The 20,507-nt window shown below is 33.1% G+C and overlaps 1 protein-coding gene across 1 annotated transcript; it reads left to right on the plus strand.

Moving 5' to 3' along the window:
- Positions 1 to 2,910: 2,910 nt before the first annotated feature.
- On the plus strand, positions 2,911 to 19,209 carry LOC136034458 (uncharacterized). Its single transcript, XM_065715640.1, has 2 exons — positions 2,911 to 3,143; positions 15,160 to 19,209. Exons 1-2 carry the CDS (start codon positions 2,988 to 2,990, stop codon positions 19,147 to 19,149), a joined length of 4,146 nt encoding a protein of 1,381 aa, XP_065571712.1. The 5' UTR covers positions 2,911 to 2,987; the 3' UTR covers positions 19,150 to 19,209.
- Positions 19,210 to 20,507: the final 1,298 nt, after the last annotated feature.

Consider the following 20,507-nt stretch of genomic DNA (forward strand, 5'->3'; position numbering starts at 1 on the left):
TTTGTGATTGGGGTCATTCTTATGGAATTGGGACACAATTTAAGCTTTAGTGTAAAGAGCAAGGTATCGACGAGGGGCGAGCCCTCATGTACGCAATAAAAACATACGAATACACAAGTTGACTATCTAAGTTACTTCATAAGTTACGTATATTTTTTACTAATAAAAACGTTCTTAAAAAATTGAAAGTTCTTGTTGCCTATTTAAGTAACCAAAAAAATAGAGGACAACTAGGCCTCCTCCTCCGCTCCTTATTTTCTCAATATTATTCGATCATTGCCTTTTTAAGTAATCAAAAATTGGCGGGCAGTAAACCCTCCTCCCTCGCTCCTTTTTTCTCAAAATCTTCCAATTAAAACTATGAAAAAGCCATTTAGCCAAAAAAAAATAATATGCAAATTTCGTTTTAATTATTTATATACGGAGAGCCAAGATCAAAACATGCATTAATTCAAAGCGTCCAGAAACTAAACAAAAAAAATAATTTTTTTTAAATGAAAGTAAGGAGCGACATTAAAACTTAAAACGAACAGAAATTACTCCTTATATGAAAGGGGCGTTTCCTCCTCAATGCCCCGCTCTTTACGCTAAAGTTTTTTTACTGTTTTAAAAGTAGAGCTAAGAAAAAGAGTCAAACTTTAGCGTAAAGAGTGAGACTTTGAGGAGGAAAAGCCCTTTTCATATACGGAGTAATTTCTGTTCGTTTAAATTTTTAATGTCGCTCCTTACTTTCATTTAAAAAAACTTGTTTTTTTTTAACTGGATATGGGATTACGTGAAGCATTATATTGATGTATCAATGTAAATGAAAATGTTTTCATTGTTCAGAAATACTGATTCTTAAAAACACTGGACGAAGTCTCTGGTTTGGTTCGAGAAAAATTGAATATTTGTATTATTTCTCGACAAAAATTGGAAATCTATGAATTTTTACAAAAATTGAAAGCAATAAAAGTACGTTTTATAACTCAAGTAATCTCAAAATTACTTGAATAAAAATTTTAAAAGACGAAATATTTTGTAATTTTTAATTACCTTTAAGAATGGTCGATAACTTTACAGCAAAATTTAAAACAAAATTCTATTACATGGACAAAAAAAGAACCTAATTTTTTTAAAATTGAGAAATCTATGAACATAAAAATTTGATAAAAACAACATCACTTTAACAAATAACGAAAAATGCAAAAATACTTAAACAATATTACTGAGGCAGAAGTCACTTAAGCAAAAATAGAAAGACAAATTTGAAGTAAGAAGAAACTAAAATATAGATTGAAAACGTAAATACTCCTTTCTTAAGGATCTTGAAAGGACTAAATATTTAAACTAGGAATAAAATGGCTTTTCATAAATTAAATAAGTGTTGAGAAGAAAAGAGTAACTAAAAAGGACAAGAGGTTTATTACATTCCAATCACTTTTAAAAATACACTTCAACATGCCCTGAAAGCACTGACTTCATACTCTCTTCTTTTGCTTATTAAACAAAGAAAAACAAGTTTTTTTTAAATGAAAGTAAGGAGCAACATTAAAACTACTGCAATGACAAAACACAAAATTGTAAAGAAAAGAAGAACGAGAACAACAAACAGTCAGTGAAAAAATTGAAAATTATGCAGATATTTTGGATAATTTGTTTTGGAACAATACATTTTGGAAATTCGTTTTGGCAACACTGGCCAGGGAATTATCAAAAACACTATCAAAGAACAAAAGGACATTTATCTGATGAATAATTGGGGTCTCTGGCCCAACAGTGCAGCTAGAGACCAGTGGCAAAAAAACGGAAGGGGGTCTATTGCCCTCAAATTACGTTTGACCCTTGATTAGGGCATTAGAATTTTCAATTTGTATTGAATTGTCCCTACTCTAAAGTTTTAACAATTGGCCTTTCTAGATGAAATGGAAGGAGAGAAAGATGAAATTAGAAAAAATAACACAAATGTGGGAAATGCCTATTTTCTAAGTCAACGATAGCTTGTTACCTTTCAAAGGGAATATTAATTATTATTGCGATAACAAAGTGGAATAATAAATATATTAAAAGCCATGTACAATAGGCCCTAGCCTGTTGTACGAGGGAAAACATGTCATGGGATATTTAAACTCTGAATTAGGACATTTCTTCAAACTTTAAGATGTTTTGGTAGTGATTTTTTGGATTTTGTTGGGCTGACACCACGGAGGGGATTTATAATGCCCTCCCTATCCACCTCGAATTTTTAAGACAAAACGACTGTTAAAAAATATTGTACATAATTACGACATATTAGAATATTTCAGCTGTATATTTAATTTTGAATTAATTTAATAAATTTGAATTAGAATTGAAAATTTTGTTCTCACGGTTTAAAACTAAAAAAACTTTAAAAAACCATTTTGCTGTTGATACATTACAAAACTACACCAATCAAAAATCAAATATAAATCACCACAAAAGCTATTTTAAAAAGAAAAATGTTTTTCAAGAAAGGTTAGGGTCAAATTAAAACTTAAATCAAACAAAATTAAATTCATGCAATAAGTCAAAATTGAAACATAAAAAATTGAAACAGAATGAATAATCAAGTAAACTTTAAAATAAGCAGAAAATATAACAAATAAGTAAGACTTGACTCCTCTTTAGTGCCTTAAGGAGCAAAAATTCCTTTCTATATATGTTCATTAAATTTTAATTTACATTTTAATACATTTTTTTAGTTGTTGTTCTTAGGCTCATTTAAATTTTAATATGCTCTATGCTTTTTTTAAATATATACTATATATTTTTTTAAATATACTGTTTCAACAGAAGGCTTTAATATTTTAACCTCTGGAGCTCGATAAAAGCCCAAAAAGAGAATAGGTTATCTATATTCAGCAACGCTAGTGCTGTCATGCAATGTTTGATTCCTAGAAAACCATTTTCTAAGCTGCCAATTTGCTTAGTGTGGTTAAAGACAAAAGCAATGAATGTGTAAGATCAAACATAGTGTTTAAGTTATCATGAATTTTTTTTTGACATTTTGCTTGATTTTTTGGATTGGATCCGTTCATTGTAACTACAGTTACTTTGAAAAAGATGTTGTGAAGCTTGTTGACTTCGTTGATACTATTGAGTGGATTGATTTCGATGAACTAACCCTAGATGGCGGAGCAAAGGTATTGTTTTTGATTTTATCAATCACCTTATTGACTATTTGAATTAAACATTCTCTGGTAAAGGATACCGTAGCTGCGGCCTCTACTGCAGCCTAGTAAAAAATGACTGCTAGCCTATAGTGACCGAAAATTCAATTTTTTTCTAAACTGTTAATTGAGGAAGATTTATCACTTGAAGGGGGTTCAATAATAATAACTACGATTTCAATTAATTTTCACGGTAAAAGTTTATTGAGCAACCAAACGAATGACATTTTCAAAATAAGCGGAAACTCCTCAAAAATGATGCTGGGTCCAGACAAAATCCACATTGTCGGAATCTCTATAGCCAAAAAACAAATTGAGAAATTTACTAATCCCCATCTCAAACAACAAGGAGAGTCGTCTTTTCGCATGGGAAGCCCTGATTCGTCTCTTTTTTCTCCGTCGCCGCCAGTGTGGGACTAAAACGTATATAGCTGAACTTTATGTTTCCGGGCTCGTTTGAAAGGATATTGCGATCAGTACATCCATTTTTCATTTTCTCTCCTTCTTGTTTTCATACCAATACCGTTTATAATTCCTTATGTTAAAATCAGATTTCTCCCCATTTTCTTTTAGAAATAAAATGAACTTTTGCCTCAGAACTCTGCAAAATTTATTTAAATAGCACAGCGCAGAATAAATTTTTATTTTTTACTTTAGCTGACAATAAAATACAGCATATTTTACACTAACGAGAACATATAAAAAAAAAGTTTAATTCTGTTTCACCTCATCTTCAAATAAGAACTTCATCGAACTTCGCGTTTGCCGTTGTCTTGTAGCCAGCGACAGCTTTTGGTATCCTGATAGCTGATTAAGTTTATCTTCGTTTTCCAGCCAGTAAATGACTCGAATAAGGAAGATTTTAGATGTGTCTTTTATCCGTTTCAGGAGGCTGAATAAACGCTCAGTTGGAAAATTGCAAAAAGGTAACGTGAATATCAATGATGTGTACTTTCGCAGTTCTAGGTACTTAATATTGCCATTGCAAGTCTTGAATGAGTTCAAGACTCAGTGGCTAACTTGGCAGTTCTGAAAAGCGGCTTATGGAGATTTGACGGGATGTTGATTTTAACAGGAGAGGATCACGAGAAAAATGGAAGAGAAATGTCCCTATCATGAAAGAACATCGATTTTATTAGACTGTGATGATTAGTCTGAATAAATGTCAGGCATTCATTGAGACATGAAGCTAAAATAGTGCTTTATCCATTTGGAAGAGCCCAGATATTTCCGGGCTCTTCCTCTGCTATTCCGGTCTATTCCGGGCTCTTTCAAAGAAGTAAGAAAAAAAATTAACAGCTTAGGTTTTCTTAGAATAGAAGTAAAATAATTAAGCTTAAGATAACCAAAAAATCAGATTAAAGTTAATCTGTATTTTCAGATATACATGCTTTTTCCATTTATTTAGTTAATAAATTTAAAAAAGTACTACTTTATATATGCTGTTTCGAAGGTTTTGCTACTTTCTATTATCTATACTCCACCTACTTTCTATTTATTTAGGCTCCATTATTTGGTGGCCGAAATATTTGCATAATTTTCGATTTTTTCACTGACTGTTTGTTGTCCTCGTTCTTCTTTTCTTTACAATTTTGTGTTTTGTCATTGCAGCCGGGTGTTTCTTTTTTCATACATCAACATATTACTCACATCAAAAAGATTTATCGACTGCTTGATAGCCCCTTTAAACAAAATTATGTAACTATTTTAATCATTATATCTTGGTCATTGGCAGCTTGTTGTTGTTGTAAAAAGTTCAACACAGGGAAAACACAAATTGGGTTCGCCATTGGGTAGCAGAAACAAAAATCATAGTCGATAAGCCAAGGTTATTCATCAAGTAGAGTGAATATAATAGATTAGCCGTAAAATATCGCTTTAAAACACAGGAAGTGTAAAAACAGCAAGTGTTTAAAGAGTGCCAAATCATATAAATTACCAAATCATATAAATTAATCAATTTCGTAAACCAAGAGTAGTAGGAATGATCCGCGATATTCTCAATTGCTATATTAATTACTTTAGTTAAATGCAACAAATTTGTAATAAATCATAGTTAAAAGTATACATAAAAAATTTAGATCGTAGTGATATAGATTTCATGTGCTAGATTTTTCTTTTTAATAATTTATTATATAAGTATTATTGACTTTTGAAATTTTTAATAGCAACAGCCTAATAATCTTCTGTTGTTACGCCGGACTCCAATAAAAATGGACGATAAAACATTAAATGAAAAACAATGTGAGAGTATTTCTAAGGGAAGGACTGAAATTTCAGGGGAAGAAATAAAATTAAAATACAAGCATGTTTTATTAAAAAGTGCAATGTCTAAGGTATAATTCTGCGCTTGGGGTGAATTGTAGAATAGAGCTAAGAAAAAAATCAAAGTTTTCTGAGGGTGATTCCAAAAGGGTCAAAAATGAATAGCCTATTGGAAAAAAAGAAATAAAAGGAAGAATTTCACTCACTCTTTGAGAAGACAGATTAAACAGATTAACAGATTAAAAAATGAGAGGTAAATATGTTACAGGAAGGATGTTTCCCGGTCTTTTGCACCTATTACTATAAGTCATTGATGTTAAATGAAAAAAAAAGTTGTCGAAGACAAGGATAAAAAGAAATTTTGAGGATGGAGACAGAGGGGGGGGATTTAGAGAGGAGCTATTCAATGGGAAAGTAAAATGCATTTGTCAAACGTCCAAGGTTGCGGAAAATCATTCTATGAAATGGTTACCCATAATGCAGGTGGTCTAAGAAATATAGGCACATGGAATCTGCTCGCGATTCATAGAGTCTTAATATGAATTAAATAAAAAAAACTAAATTTTTTTAGCTCAAAGTAAGGAGCGACATTGAAACTTAAAACGAACAGAAATTACTCCGTATATAAAATGGGTTGTCTCCTCCGCAATCCCTCACTCTTTACGCTAAAGCTTTTAATTGTTTTGAAAAGTAGAATTGTGGCAAAGAGTCAAACTTTAGCGTAAAGAGCCAGGGATTGTGGAGGAGACAACCCATTTTATATACGGAGTAATTTCTGTTCGTTTTAAGTTTTAATGCCGCTCCTTACTTTCAGCTAAAAAAATTACTTTTTTTTATTTAATTTATGAAAGTTTTTGAATTAATGCATGTTTGGTTTTGGCTCTCCGCACATAAATTATTAAAATGAAATTTATATATTAATTCTTTTTTTGGCTAAACGGGTTTCTCTTAGTTTTGATCAGACGATTTTGAGAAATAAGGGGTGGAGAAGGAGGCCTAGTTGCCCTCCAATTTTTCGGTTGCTTAAAAAGGCAACTAGAACTTTTAATTTTTAACGAACGTTTTTATTAGTAAAAAATATGCGTAACTTATAAATTAGCAACTTACGTAACAAACTTTTATAATCTTATATTTTTATTATGTATACAAGGGGATTTGTATCCTCGTTAATACCCCGCTCTTTTCACTAAATCTTAAGTTTTGTCCCAATTCTTCAAGAATGACCTCTGAATCAGAATAAATAGTTGAAATTACTTAAACATACTTTAGCATAAAGAGCAAGGTATTTATCTCCTCCTAAATACCTCGCTCTTTATGCTAAAGTATTTTTAGAACCCCTCATATGCGTAATAATCTCTGTTCGTTTTAAGTTTTTATGCTACTCCTTCCTTTCATTTGAAAAAACGTTTTCATGTTTATTTTTAATTGTTTTCTTATAGTAATGCTAGAAAATCATGCGCCCTTTTCCTTGAATTTTTCTTCCCCCGTGACAGATTCCTCCAAGGAAAGATCCTCCAACATAGCCACCTCCCCTCAGCCCCACCCCCTAAACAAAATAAAATCCCCCTGAAAACGTCTGTACACTTCCAATAACCATTACTATATGTAATAACTGGTCAAAGTTTGTAACTTGCAGCCCCTCCCCCAGGGATTATGGGGGAGTAAATCATCCCCAAATAAATAGTTATTATGGTTTTCGACTATGCTGAACAAAATGGCTATCTCAAAATTTTGATCCGTTGACTTTGGGAAAAAATGAGCGTGGGAGGGGGCATAGATGCCCTCCAATTTTTTTGGTCACTTGAAAAGGGCACTACAACTTTTCATTTCCGTTAGAATGAGCCCTCTTGCAACATTCTAGGACCACTTGGTCGATACGATGACCCCTGGAAAAAAAAAAAAAAAAAAAAAAAAAAAAAAAAAAAAAAAAAAAAAAAAAAAAAAACGCACCCGTGATTTGTCTTCTGGCAAAAAATACAAAATTTTGCACATTTTTGTATATAGGAGCTTGAAACTTCTACAGTAGGGTTCTCTGATACGCTGAATCTGATGGTGTGATTTTTGTTAAGATTCTAGGACTTTTAGGGGGTGTTTCCCCCTATTTTCTTAAATAAGGCAAGTTTTCTCAGGCTCGTAACTTTTGATGGGTAAGACTAAACTTATATATTTAAAATCAGCATTAAAATGCGATTCTTTTGATGTAGCTATTGATACCAAAATTCAATTTCTTAGAGTCTTGGTTACTATTGAGCCGGGTCGCTTCTTCCTACAGTTCGTTATCACGAACTGTTTGATTTGCTCGTATCTTATTCCAGCACCTTTTAATGTACTCAGGACATATATATTTTGCAGTATTTTATTTTCGTAGCTCGCAGAATTTGTAGCTCTCCATAACTACTCATCACTCATTAGTACCTATCTATTTTTTTTTATTTCCAATTTCGAAAGTCAATTTCTGTTCCAGATAAATTGACAATAAGATATTTTGATGTCATAGAGACACGCAGCGATTTTAAATTAGCAAGTTTCCTTACTCTAATTCATAATTCAACGTCAACTTGATCTCCTTTTCTCACGATTAAGTTTGAAATTAATATACCAGGTCATTTCTGTGAAATTTCAAATGCTCTATTTTGACAGCCTGACAGCGTCTTTTCATTTATCGTTTTAATTAACTGTACCTAAAATTAAAGTCTCCTAGGATCTTATAATGTCAAAATTTTGCCTTCGTCTGAATTATTGACAAATCCAACTTAGCCTCTTCCCCTTCCTTCGGAACTCTGTTTAAATTTTCCTTGACTTCCCCATGTATTCTCCCAACTGTACCTCCAAGTTTCAATTCCATTTTCCTAGCAGTTCCAAAGATTTTTCAGACATGCTTATTTGGACGACCTGGATACCCGTATTTGTCTTAGCTCTGGCCCCAAGTCAAAGTTTAAAATCATTGTGACCTTCTCTCCCTCCAATACAATTTTCACATCTCTTAACTTTATTTAAGATACTAATCTGAAAAAATAAGTGCGCAAAGGCTCTTTTGATTTACTTAGATACACGTTTTGTTACCTAAATAATGCTCTTTGGAAACTTAAAAATCATCTCCTAGCTAATGATCCCTAGAACCTTGCTCAAAATAGAAACAATAAGGAAACCGAAATTTTTTCTCTCATTTTTGTTCCTCGATATATCCCTCCTCTTCCTGAAAAATATGTGGTTTTCGTGGCCCAGAGAGCGAACTCTTAAATTTTCAAGCCAATCACATTCTTACGAGTACATATTGCCGCTTTGTCAAGTAGAAATTATGAGAAAACCATGGTAACTTAAGTAATTACCGAATCTTGTCCCAGAAGCTATGAGATCTTTTTGTTCCCGAAGGCTTATCTGTTGAACCGTTTGACTTCTTTTTTTTAACAAAACAGCAATCTCAAAGTTTTTGTCAGATCCCTTATGGAGCTTCAAGAGGGGAGAGGGTAGTAAAAACAAGTACATGAGGGTGTTGGCTGCCCTTCAATCATTTTGTTGACACTTCGAAAGGGAACAAGACCGTTAAATTTTGAAATTTATTGGGCAGTATCCTTTCCAGAGAAACTAAAGCTAAAATATTTTGAAATCCTGCATAAAGACAATAATTTTTATTTAGCTCTACTCTAGCTCCATTTCATAATTCAACTTCATAGTTACTTCCCCTTCAGAGTTATTCCCCTGATGTTGCAGACACTTCAATGTGACAACCTGGATGAACAAAATGTGCTTTGATTTTTAATGCAAATTTTTAATTCAAATTTGATTTTTTTTTATCTATATTAATAATCTTCCCCGAGGTTTGCATGAGAATATTAGCCATGTAGTTCTATTTGCAGATGATACAGTTATAACAGTTAAAGCTAGGGATTCATTGACATTGATCAAAAATCTGACTATAAGTGTTACCTCAGTTAATCGATGGTTTGTTTTTAATAAACTAGTACCGAATTTTAAGAAAATTAATTTTATGGTTTTTGGTCGTTCAAAACGTTCCACTCGAGAGATTTCTTGTGAGGAGCTCCAGGTTGGTGATAAAAAAATTTGTAGGGTCCAATCATATCGTTATTTGGGAGTTTTTCTTGATCCCCTTTTGTCATTTCATAATCATATTGAATAATTAAGATTAGAACTTGCTCAAAATATTGGGTCGATGTACCGTGGGAAGAATATTTTTCCTTTTACCATTTTAAAAATAATTTACCACTCTCTAATTACTTCTTATTTGAATTATTGCTCAGTTGTATATCTTAATACATTTTGGAAGTATATAAAACCCTTACAGGTATTACAAAATAGGGCAATAAGAATATTTGGAAATTTCTTACATCGACCTTCAAAACTTGAAAACGTTTCGGAAACTAAAACATTATTCCTCTTCTTAAATTCGTTGGATTTAAATGATATACGAATATTAAATACTTCCATATGGCATTTTCAAATCCAAAATTTTAAAAATTATTTCTATGACAAATCTCTGTTTATTTTACTTCCTCGTTCGGATTGTCGGAGGTCTAGGATGTATCGAATTCCTTTTGTAAGTTCTGAAAGGTCAATGCTTTCGATTAGATACCAAATACCCTTCATTGCTAACAATTATAAGCTGAATGACAAAATTCTGTTTGATCCATCCCAAAAATCTCAGCAAAAATCTCAGCTAAATTTAAAAAAGCAAATATTAAAGATTGTTTGCTAAAATTTTGATTATTCACCATTGATGATGGAAATTTAAATTATTTGATCTTCTTATTTGTGTGTTTGTTTTGTGTCCCTGTGTCTGGGATGGCCTCCTGCCCGATATTTATATATTTACTTATCTTTTATGAGTTTTTTTCTATTTTGTGTGTCTTCTACCGTATTATATTTTGAAATCATTATTACGATGAGATGCTGATGTTTTTTCTTATGTTTTTGCACTGTCCCAGCCTTACGAGCTCTGCTCTCTGTTTGGGCATAATATTGTTTGTGTATTTTTTGAGTTGAATAAAGAAAAAGTTGAGTTGAAAAAAAAGCGAATTTATTTTAAGTAAATTCTAAGCCCCATAGGATCTTATGCAGAAAAAACGTTGCTTTTCCTTAGATTAAACAGTTTGCAGTAATGTAAGTAAGGGGTGATTCGGCTCAATAGTAACCAAAACTCGTAAAACAGATATTGATATTAATAGATACATCTAAAGAATCAGCTTTATATGGTGATTCCGAATATATAAAATTCATTAAGTTTAATTTTACCCATCATAAGTTACGAGCACAACTAAATTTGCCTGAATTTAGAAATAGGGAGAAACACCCCCTAAAACTCAAGGAATCTAAATGAAAATCACACCATCAGATTCCGTATACCAAAGAACTTTGCTGTTGAAGTTTTAAGCTCCTATATACAAAAACGTAGAATTCTGATATTTCTGCAAGAAGAATTATCACGGATCCTCGTTTTTTTTTTCAGAGATAATCTTATCGAAATAATGGTCCTAGAAGATCAGGAGAGCTCATTGAAACGGAAATTAAAATTTCTATTGCCCTTTTAAAGTGACCGGAAATATTGGAGGGCAATTGAACCCCTCCCACGACCCTTTTTTCTTCAGTTGGAAGATCCCTTAACTTAGATCCAAGGGCAATTATCGAGGCTATTTTCTACGTGTTTTGATCTTCCAGAAAATATTGCCATGGAGGGAGACATTGACAGAATGATTGGTGTGGATAGGTGTGGAAGCCAAGCCTGAATCGTCCGCTAGAAGTTTTACGGAGGGGGAGGGATTTGGAGTGAGGATAAGACTACCTGGAGGGAATTTAAACTTAATGTGGGATGAAATTACCACGGAGGAGTTTCTAGCCAGATTTACCGGTGTTATTTGAAAAAAAAAATCAGAAATTAAACAGAGAAACAGGTTTTTTAACTGTAACTAAGGAACAGCATTAAAACTCAAAGCGAAAATAAATTATTTTGTATTTGAAGGGTGACCCCCTCCTAAGCTAAAGTTTGGCTGTTTGTCCCAATTCCTTAAGAACAGTAACTAAAACACAGGGTTGGTTTAATTAGAATATGAAGTTTTTTTTAAGTAATAAAAGCTTTACAGTTCGTAGTAACGAAATGTAAGTAAAACGTATGTGGCTCAATAGTAAGCGAAACTCTAAAAAACTGAACTTTTACACCAACAGATATATGCAGAGAATTGGCATATTATGCTGATTACAAATATATAAGTTTTATTAGTTTTAGTGTTACCAATCAAAGTCTTTGAGTCTGAGAAAATTTGCCTGACATTACAAACAAGGAGAAACGCCCCCTAAAAGTCCATTGACAATTATACTGTCAGATTCAAGCGTATCAGAGAATCGCGCCACCCCAACACCTAGTTGGTGGGGGCTTGCTGTAGTGGTTTCAAGCTACTATATCAAAAATGTAGAATTTTGTATTTTCGGTAAGAAGAAGGATCACGGATGAATGTTTATTTGTTGTTTTTTTTCTGAGAAATTTGACTGATTTCGCGATTTTTTTAAGAACAGATCCTGAAACACATGGGTTTTTTAATTAGAATGTGACACTTTTTTAAGATTGCTAAAAGCTTAAGAGTAATAGGGTGATAGTATCGAATGAATGGTCCTAGAGAGCCAGGACAGGCAAGGAAACCTGAGCTAAAATTAAAATACAAATTCTGTATTAATTTTTCTTGTATGGTGAGCCAAACTTCAACCTGCAGGAGTTGAAACGAATTTGGAAATTAAATAAAAAACACAAGTTTTTTAACTAATAGTAAGGAATTACATTAAAACTTTAAAAAAAGAAATTACTCTGTACGTGAAAGGGGATTTCCCCCTCCTGAACGTCCCACTCTTTACGCTAAAGTTCTTTATTACTTTGAAAATTGTGACAATGAGTCAAACTCTTTGTCCCCTCCTCAACGCCTCTATATTTACGTTAAAGTTTGACTCTTTGTCACAACTCTAATTTTCAAAGTAATAAAGAACTTTAGAGTGAGACGTACATGAGGGGAAAGCCCTTTTCATGTACGGAATAATTTTCGTTCGTATTAAGTTTTAATCTCGCTCCTTACTCTCAGTTAAAAAAAAAACTTGTTTTTTTTATTTAATTTTAGATATAACTAGCTTAGCTTCTTCCCTCTCTCTTCAATTAAATTTCAAATTTCCTTGCCTCCCTCCTTCCTTTTTTAATAACTCCTGGAAGCTTAAGCTCCACCCCTTTATCCTATCATTATATTTATGCTGTTTCAATGACCTCGACCCTCATAGTGTACTTCGCTTATCTTTGCTTCAATTTTTTTTTTATCTCCTTACACTCCAGTAGGCTACTCTCTCAGACTATTAATTCAATCTCTTAATTTAATTCCAAGATATTGAAAATGATAAAAATCCAGTGCATATGCCTTCTTTTATTTTCCTAAATACGCACCACGTGGCGAACCTTAAAACTGGGAAACTTGAAAACCTTGGCTTAACAAGGACTTCCAAAAACCTCGCTTAAAATAAAAAGTATCAGCAGCAAAACGTAATTTGGAACATTTCTGAGCTTTTTGACATCCTCCACTTCTCTAGACCCTTGCCCAGGGGGTTGAAGCGGTCATGACTTAACTGTCCATTTTTATTGGACTTTTTAATTATAACTAATAAAATAGTAATCTATGAATTTAGACTGGATTAACTGGGGCATTTTGGGGAGCTAGCAAAAAAAGTTACGGGATGGGAAGTTCCCTCTAATCATTTTTGAAACTTAAAAAGGGCACTAAAAATTTTAATTTTCCATTTCAGAGATCCGTAAATATCATCTTGATGGTTCTAAAATATTAGCTTGATAACATGAGTGAAAAAATTGTATTTTGATTTGGATCAGCCCACTCAGTCGAGCAATAATGTATTATTTTTATTACTATTTTATTGCTAACATTAGTGGTAGTAGTAATAGTAGAAAAATTGTATTGAAAATAATCGTTTTTACATAATAGCGTAACAACAGCGGAGCTTGCAAGGATGTGCTAAAAAAAAAAAAAAAAAAAAAAAAAAAAAAAAAAAAAAAAAAAAAAAAAAAAAAAAAAAGGCTCAGATAGCATTATTTTGGATCACAGGGATTAGACGAAGTAACGAGGGGAAAGTGCCAAGCCATATCGAGGAACAATACAAAATATAAGGGTGAATAAGGGAAAAATATAACAACCGTAAAATATTTGGGGGGAAAATATGTTTTAATTTACGCATCATACCTAGGTTACGCGACAGTATTTTAGAAATCGACTTCACATGTTCCTTAAATGATAGGGTTTCATCAACATTAATTCCGAGGTACTTGGTGAAGCGTGTACGTTTATTAATTACCCGCTCTGATATCAATTCAGTTATCCATGAAAAAAAAAAGATCTAGAAAAAATAACAAAATTTGACTTACCTACATTAAGGTCAAGATAATTGATTTTTAGCCATATGCATATCTTGGTCATTGCTGCATTTAACTTTGACATAAGCAGCTGTTCCGTAGGGGCAACACACATCAGCGTTGTGTCATCCACAAATAACGGCACAGTGACCTGCGTTTCACTAGGACCATTATGAAGAAAATCAGTAATTGTGGGTAGGGCATTAACAAAATCAGGTAGATCATTAATAAAAATTAAAAATAGAGTAGGACCCAATAAGGAGACTTGGGGAACCCCACAATTAACACAATTTTTACTAGACGAAATTCCATGTAAATGAACATACTGCTGTCTATTCTGAATATAATTACGAAGCAAACTTAACGTTGCACCCCTTAGTCCGTAAAATTCACAATTTTTTAATAATATACGATAACTTCTCTATACGTAACTTCTTATTTCTATTTTTATTATTAATTTATTAATAAATTGAAATTTCCCTTGCCCCACCCTCGACGCCTCTTTTCCCAACAGTACCTTTAAATTTCAGCGCCATACCTCAGGCTTTTCCCAAGATATTGCAGATATGGATGTTCAGTGAACTGGATATACGTAGTATCATTCGTTTTACGCCTGTCCCCTCCCCTGGTCAACCTAGTTTACTTGAACCATCCCCAATCTCCAATGCCACCTCAATGTTTCAACTAGCTTCCCTTTGCCATTCCCAAGTTATTGTGAATAATTTGAAAAATCAGATGAACACAGTGTATTTTGGGTACTTACATACTTTCCAGAATGCGCTCTTGGAAAGCTCTGGAATCAATATAAATAGGCCTACTACTACTAATAAGTCATTATAGCATCAAGCCATTTGGGGCCAACACAGCTGCGCACGCTTCTGCCTCTTCCCAAGCCCAAGTCAAAGCTTTTCTTTTTACATTAAATACGTAACCTAAACTTACCTAACCTAACTTAACCAAAATACCAACTAAATACTCAATTAGAATATAGCTACAATGCAGTTTCCAACCGACCCGAAGCTAATTGTCTGGTTTAAAGACTATGAAAACCGGTTATTGCCTCATGTTCGTGTTGAGTGTGGTGCCTTTAAGACACAAGTACCGAAAGTATAATACTTTATTAACAAAATTATGGAAACTAACCCGACTCAGCCTAAAAAAAATTCCATTTTAACATCCATGGTCAGACAGTATTTTCCATCAATACAAATCGCCAACCAAATGAATTTCATACATGGTCATGAAAACCGGTTCTACTAAGATCAAGAATTTTGAACTTGAAAAAGCTTTTCTTTTTACTTTTCTTTTTTCTTATTCCAGGTAAAACGATCAAGGCGGCAGCCGCAGTTACACCTTTACACCAATTCTTCAGCAGCACACGCAGTGAAGAAGCATTTCAAATATCTTATATTAAAATCTAAGTGCACAAGAAAGTCTGAAACGTTTAATATTAGCTTAGACGATAGCTCTAAAAGCCAATCACTCTTATACTCAAGCTGCAGTAACGGTACTTGGACATTTCAATTAAATAGCCACTTCGGTGATATTTTAAAGATAAAAAGTCACTACCCAAAGAAAATCCTGGTTCAAAAAATCGGAATGGGTAATGTGACAAAAGATAAGACCCTTGGAAGAAAAGATAAGACGCTCCTTGAGAGGATTTTTACTCTTAACGTAAAACAAAATTTAGCCAAACATGAAATATTTATTCATAAACATCTGACTGAAATCGAAATAACCAAGAAGACTGAAGCTCTTGTTGAAGCTGTTAGTTTTTTAGTAGAAGAAAACAAAAATACACTAAGAGCTCTAGTAGAAGAAAGTAAAAATGAAAGACAAAGAAAAATTATAATGAAAGAATGGAAGATAGTTGAGACTAGATTAACAGAGTCAATGGAAAAAACTATTTATTTTGGTTTTAATATCACATTGACTGAGATTCATTCCTTGTTGATAAGACTAAGTCCAATTTGCAGGTATTTACCTTCACAGGAGCATTATTGCATGAAAAACTATTTTTCTGAAAGACTCACTAGCTTTTCAAAGCTTGTAAGAACACTACCAGTAGAAATTTCAGAAAGAATTTACAGTGTATTAGACAGACTTGATAAAGAAAAAGAGGAAATATTTTCTAAGTGTTCTAAGCAACGAATGTCATTCGCATATACCGAACGTGATCAGGCGGAAACTCATTTACGAGAAGGCATTGAAATCATTCAGTCAGTGAACTCGACAACGGATATTTTCCGTTCGGATACATTCAAGACCTTTGCAAATTCACAAGGCACAATTGTAAAGAGGAAACAGTTTGATTCTTATGCATTGGTTACCCGATGCAATTTTAATCGATCTTTACAAATAGGACATGACATAATTGAATACATAAAATCATCGTTTGGCAACAGATTAGAAAGGCTACGAAACAGCCTGGAATTCAAAAAGCTTGATACACAATTTGATCTTAATAGCGTCGCCCCAAAATACCTTTCCGATGGCAAGTCAACTAGAGTATTTGATTTACTATGTGATTTACCACACATTTTGTCAACACTTACCATTCATATAGAAGAGCTTCGGTTGATTTGTTCCAACGTTACCGTTTATGGTTATACTATTACACCACTCAGGAAACTGTCAATTGAAACTGGCTATTTAAATATCCATGATGAGGGATACACCATCTTTTTTAAAAAACCGCATGCTCCTTTAAAATCAAAAACTGGTCAAACGGGGCAGAACGGCATTAGCGGAGGAGTTGTTTCAATAAAGGTTCATTTTGCGGTCAATGGTGGTGTCATGAGTATTGAAGCAAATGGAGGAGATGGTGGAGAAGGAGGAGATGGTGCGCCTGGGTCCCAGGGAGCAGATGGAAAGAGTGGGACTTTACCTTGGAAGTTTTCTCAAAAATATTACTATGATGCTTGGAAAAATGACAAGTTGGTAAAAAAACACGAAACATTAACAGAAATACCTGACCCAGCGTTGGGTTTTTTGTGCTTGACTCCTTTAGTTGTTAATAATAGTATATGTGCTGTGGTTCCAAACAGTAAGGTCTATTGGAACGTCATAACGTTTTCTAAAAAAATTGAACACAAGTCAACTAATGCAACACCAGGCAATAAAGGCCTTCGAGGTAATCCTGGCGGATCTGGAGGGAATGGAGGTGAGCCTGGGAGACTAAAGCTCGATATTCCTGTACGTCCTTGGGAGCATTTTACTCTATTAGCTCAAGGTGGTGAAGGAGGCATAGGTGGCAAAGGTGGCATTGGAGGTCCTGGAGGCAGAGGTGGAAAGATTAAGGTTATAGAGGCAGAATATAATCGGACTTGGAAACAAAAGGAGAGACATAAGTACAAGAGCGGCATTCGGCGTTTACAAGATAGAGTATACACAATTTATCCTTGGCCCGGGGAAATAATAACTAGCAGCGTAAATTTCAAAGAAAAATTTAAAGGAAGAGAAAAGGACGGTGAAATCGGAGAAATAGGAGAGAAAGGAAATGACGGAAGTAAAAACAAAGTTCAAAGTAAAGCCGAAAATCTAACGATTGCTGATAGTTTTCTTTTTTCCATATATAAGGAAATAATCTCATTCAGCTTAATAGAAGAAATAGAAGGAAGATATAAAGGAGAAAGATCTATTCAAAAAGTTATTGATTCTACTGAAAATATGTTAGTTCAAGCTGCCAAACAGAAAAACGAGCTTTTGAACTTAAGAGCTCAGTACACACATCAGCTGACTGGCAAAAGCTTGGACAGCCTTATTAAAACTGAAATGAAATTATTAGAAGAACTTATGCATGATTCTAAAAATAAGCAACACTCTTTGATAGAAGATATAAGAAAACACAAGGAAAGGTTGAGTTTAGTCGTCGGTCAAATAACGCAATTCAATTCGGGGAGTCTGAAATATATTGTTGACAAATTCAGAGAGGAACTTTTTGTGGAGTCAAGAGGTCGTTTAGCACAAAAAACTGAAGAGATAAGAAAAAAACAAGTATTCAACGCTGTTAAAATCTTAGCTAACATTACGAGTTTGGCTTTAGTTATATTCGGCATTGGCCATATTAATCATGAAAATACAAAAACTGGATTTTTAGACCTTGTTAATTCCACTCATAAGTTCATTTCTGATGAATTGAAGACTTCTTCTAATGATATTGACCAACTATTTGAAGATTATTTTTTACTTATTGAACATAATTATAACAAAACAAATCAGATAATCCAGAAAATTAAAATTTTTGCCAATGATATAAGTAACATCGAGATAAAAAATGAAATAGACCTTGGCGTTCAACTTTCAGATTTAATGAAAGTCTATACTCCTGTCTCGTTTGCAACTAGTGAAATAAATAATCGATTCACCCGTTACCAAGCACGTCAGTTAGTCTCTCGCCTAAAATCAATCGTTTTCCAAGCTTCTAGTGAACTAGGAGCCGAAAACATCCCGGAACTAGATTCATTGGTATCACTTATTAATATGAAAGTAGACCTCACTGAGAAATTGATCGAACTTACGTCTAAGATTTCTGATACACAACTGGCGGTTGACCGATTCAAAAGACGTAAGGAAATGCTCCATGATACATCTGCAATTGTACTGAATAATATGGCTTCCGCTTATAATGTACTTGACACAATAGCAGTCAACGCATTGCTAAATTTATTCTGTATTGGAAAGCAAATTTACTCCAGTTTATCTAACCTTATAAATATAGCAGCTTATGTTCAACAGAGTACCAAATTCCTTTCAAAAATCCAGCCCTTTTCACCTCTGTCGGTGCCAGAAGAATTTAGAACAGTCCTGGAGATCCTAAAGGATGAGTTAAATACGGGGAAAATTGTGCATAAAGGTGAAATAAAAATTCTTTTAAATGAGATGGATTTTCCATATGAGTTTGAGCTTCTGAGAACAAGGCGGCATGCAAAGTTTCCTATTTTTGATGATGAAAATGGGAACATTTGGATTGAAAGTGTTAAAGCCATATTGAAAAATGTTTCAAGTGATGGAGAGTTCTATATGACTTCGATAGAGCACAGTGGCTCTGTACTTTTTGATTTTGGTGATGAGCTAAGGCTTGAACCTGCTGTTTTTGAAAGTGTGTATTCAGTCCCAGGACCTGAATGGATAATTAAGCCTGTGTCCGTATACAATAATATTGAACTTATAAATTATCCTTTTTCATCTTACTACAAAATTAGTATCCCGGAAAACCATACATCAATTAATATCGTGAGCAACATCAATATCAAAATGACGACTCTTCATCAAATAGAGTTAATATTTAAATTATGGTATAAGAAGTAAAAAAAGGTTTCCAAAATTTTATTGAATTAAAGCTATAATAAAGATATCCTTTAAGTAGTATTTTGCTGGTGCTATTGGTACCATGTTGCTGTTCATTATAGCTGATGTAATTCTTAAAAGAAACAAAATCGATTACATTTTTTTTCCTACCAGAACTTGTTAAAAATTTTCTTACTATAGATAAAGAATAATCTATAGATAACTATTATTATAGATAAATAAATAGTGACAGATAGATATATATTGCTACAAATGCCACTTCGGGGTATGGACAAAAAGAAACTAAAGCATAAACTGAAAAAAACTACTGTACAATAACATTTAAAAAAAAAAGAAAGAGTAGTTCATAACAATAAAAGAAATACATAAGACATAAGATCAACAATGCAATTATATATTATCATATATCAACAAAACAATCTAAATAAGATACATGATACTATATCAATAAAACAACAAAATAACAAATAAAACTCCCATAAGTAGATATGTGATAGTCACTGCGTTTAATTGCATATTAATTAGCAAAGGTAGAGTCTCATCAAGTTATAAATAGTGATAGATATGTATTGCTACAAATGCCACTTCGGGGTATGGACAAAAAGAAACTAAAACATAAACATAAGAGAAACACGTAAGACATGGCACCAACAATACAATTACATATTAGTCATTTTTGAACAAAACAAGCAAAATATGAATCGCAATACCGTATTGATAAAGCAACAAAATAGAAAATAAAACTTGCATAAGTAGAATTATGATAGTCCCTGAGTGACATGTTAATTAGAAAATTTAGTGTCTCATCAAATTGCATTCAATGCTACAAGACCATGCCAGCATATAAAAAAGCTATAGCGAAATGTATAATTAGAACAGATTACGTATGGATAAGTTCCTTAGGGCACTTCCACTACTAAAAATGCTTTAATGAACGCACATGTCAGGTGCACAGGAAATTCTTGCCCCTCTCCTTTATCTAAGAGTTTTGTTGGCTTAAGATTGACCTTGTTCAGAACTTAATTTTTCTCACCGTTCAGGTATGATAAACACATGAAATGATCTTTCATCTTGTCCGAAATTTCGTTTTTATTAAGTTAGACTTAAACGTCTTAAGGAAACTGCATTTACCCTTGGTCATAAGAAAACCCTACATAAGACAATAAGAAGACCCGAAGAAGCATAACTTATATTATAATTAATCCAAGATTTCGCCCTCCAAGTAGCAAACCTCAATCCTACCCTTCATTCAAACTTACTTTATTATGTTATATCTGTTTTTTTATTTCCAACTTTTATTCAATACTATTGACTAATAGTAGCAAGCTTGAGAGAGCAATAGACGACGTATTATATAA

Source organism: Artemia franciscana, chromosome 13 (genome assembly GCF_032884065.1).
Source record: "Artemia franciscana chromosome 13, ASM3288406v1, whole genome shotgun sequence".
In the NCBI taxonomy this organism is placed as follows: domain Eukaryota; kingdom Metazoa; phylum Arthropoda; class Branchiopoda; order Anostraca; family Artemiidae; genus Artemia; species Artemia franciscana.

Excerpts from the sequence above, each read along its gene's own strand:
- LOC136034458 (XM_065715640.1), top strand. The coding sequence starts at position 2,988 with ATGAATTTTTTTTTGACATTTTGCTTGATTTTTTGGATTGGATCCGTT. Across the intron at positions 3,144-15,159 it reads CCCTAGATGGCGGAGCAAAG|GTAAAACGATCAAGGCGGCA; the intron begins GTATTGTTTTTG and ends TTCTTATTCCAG.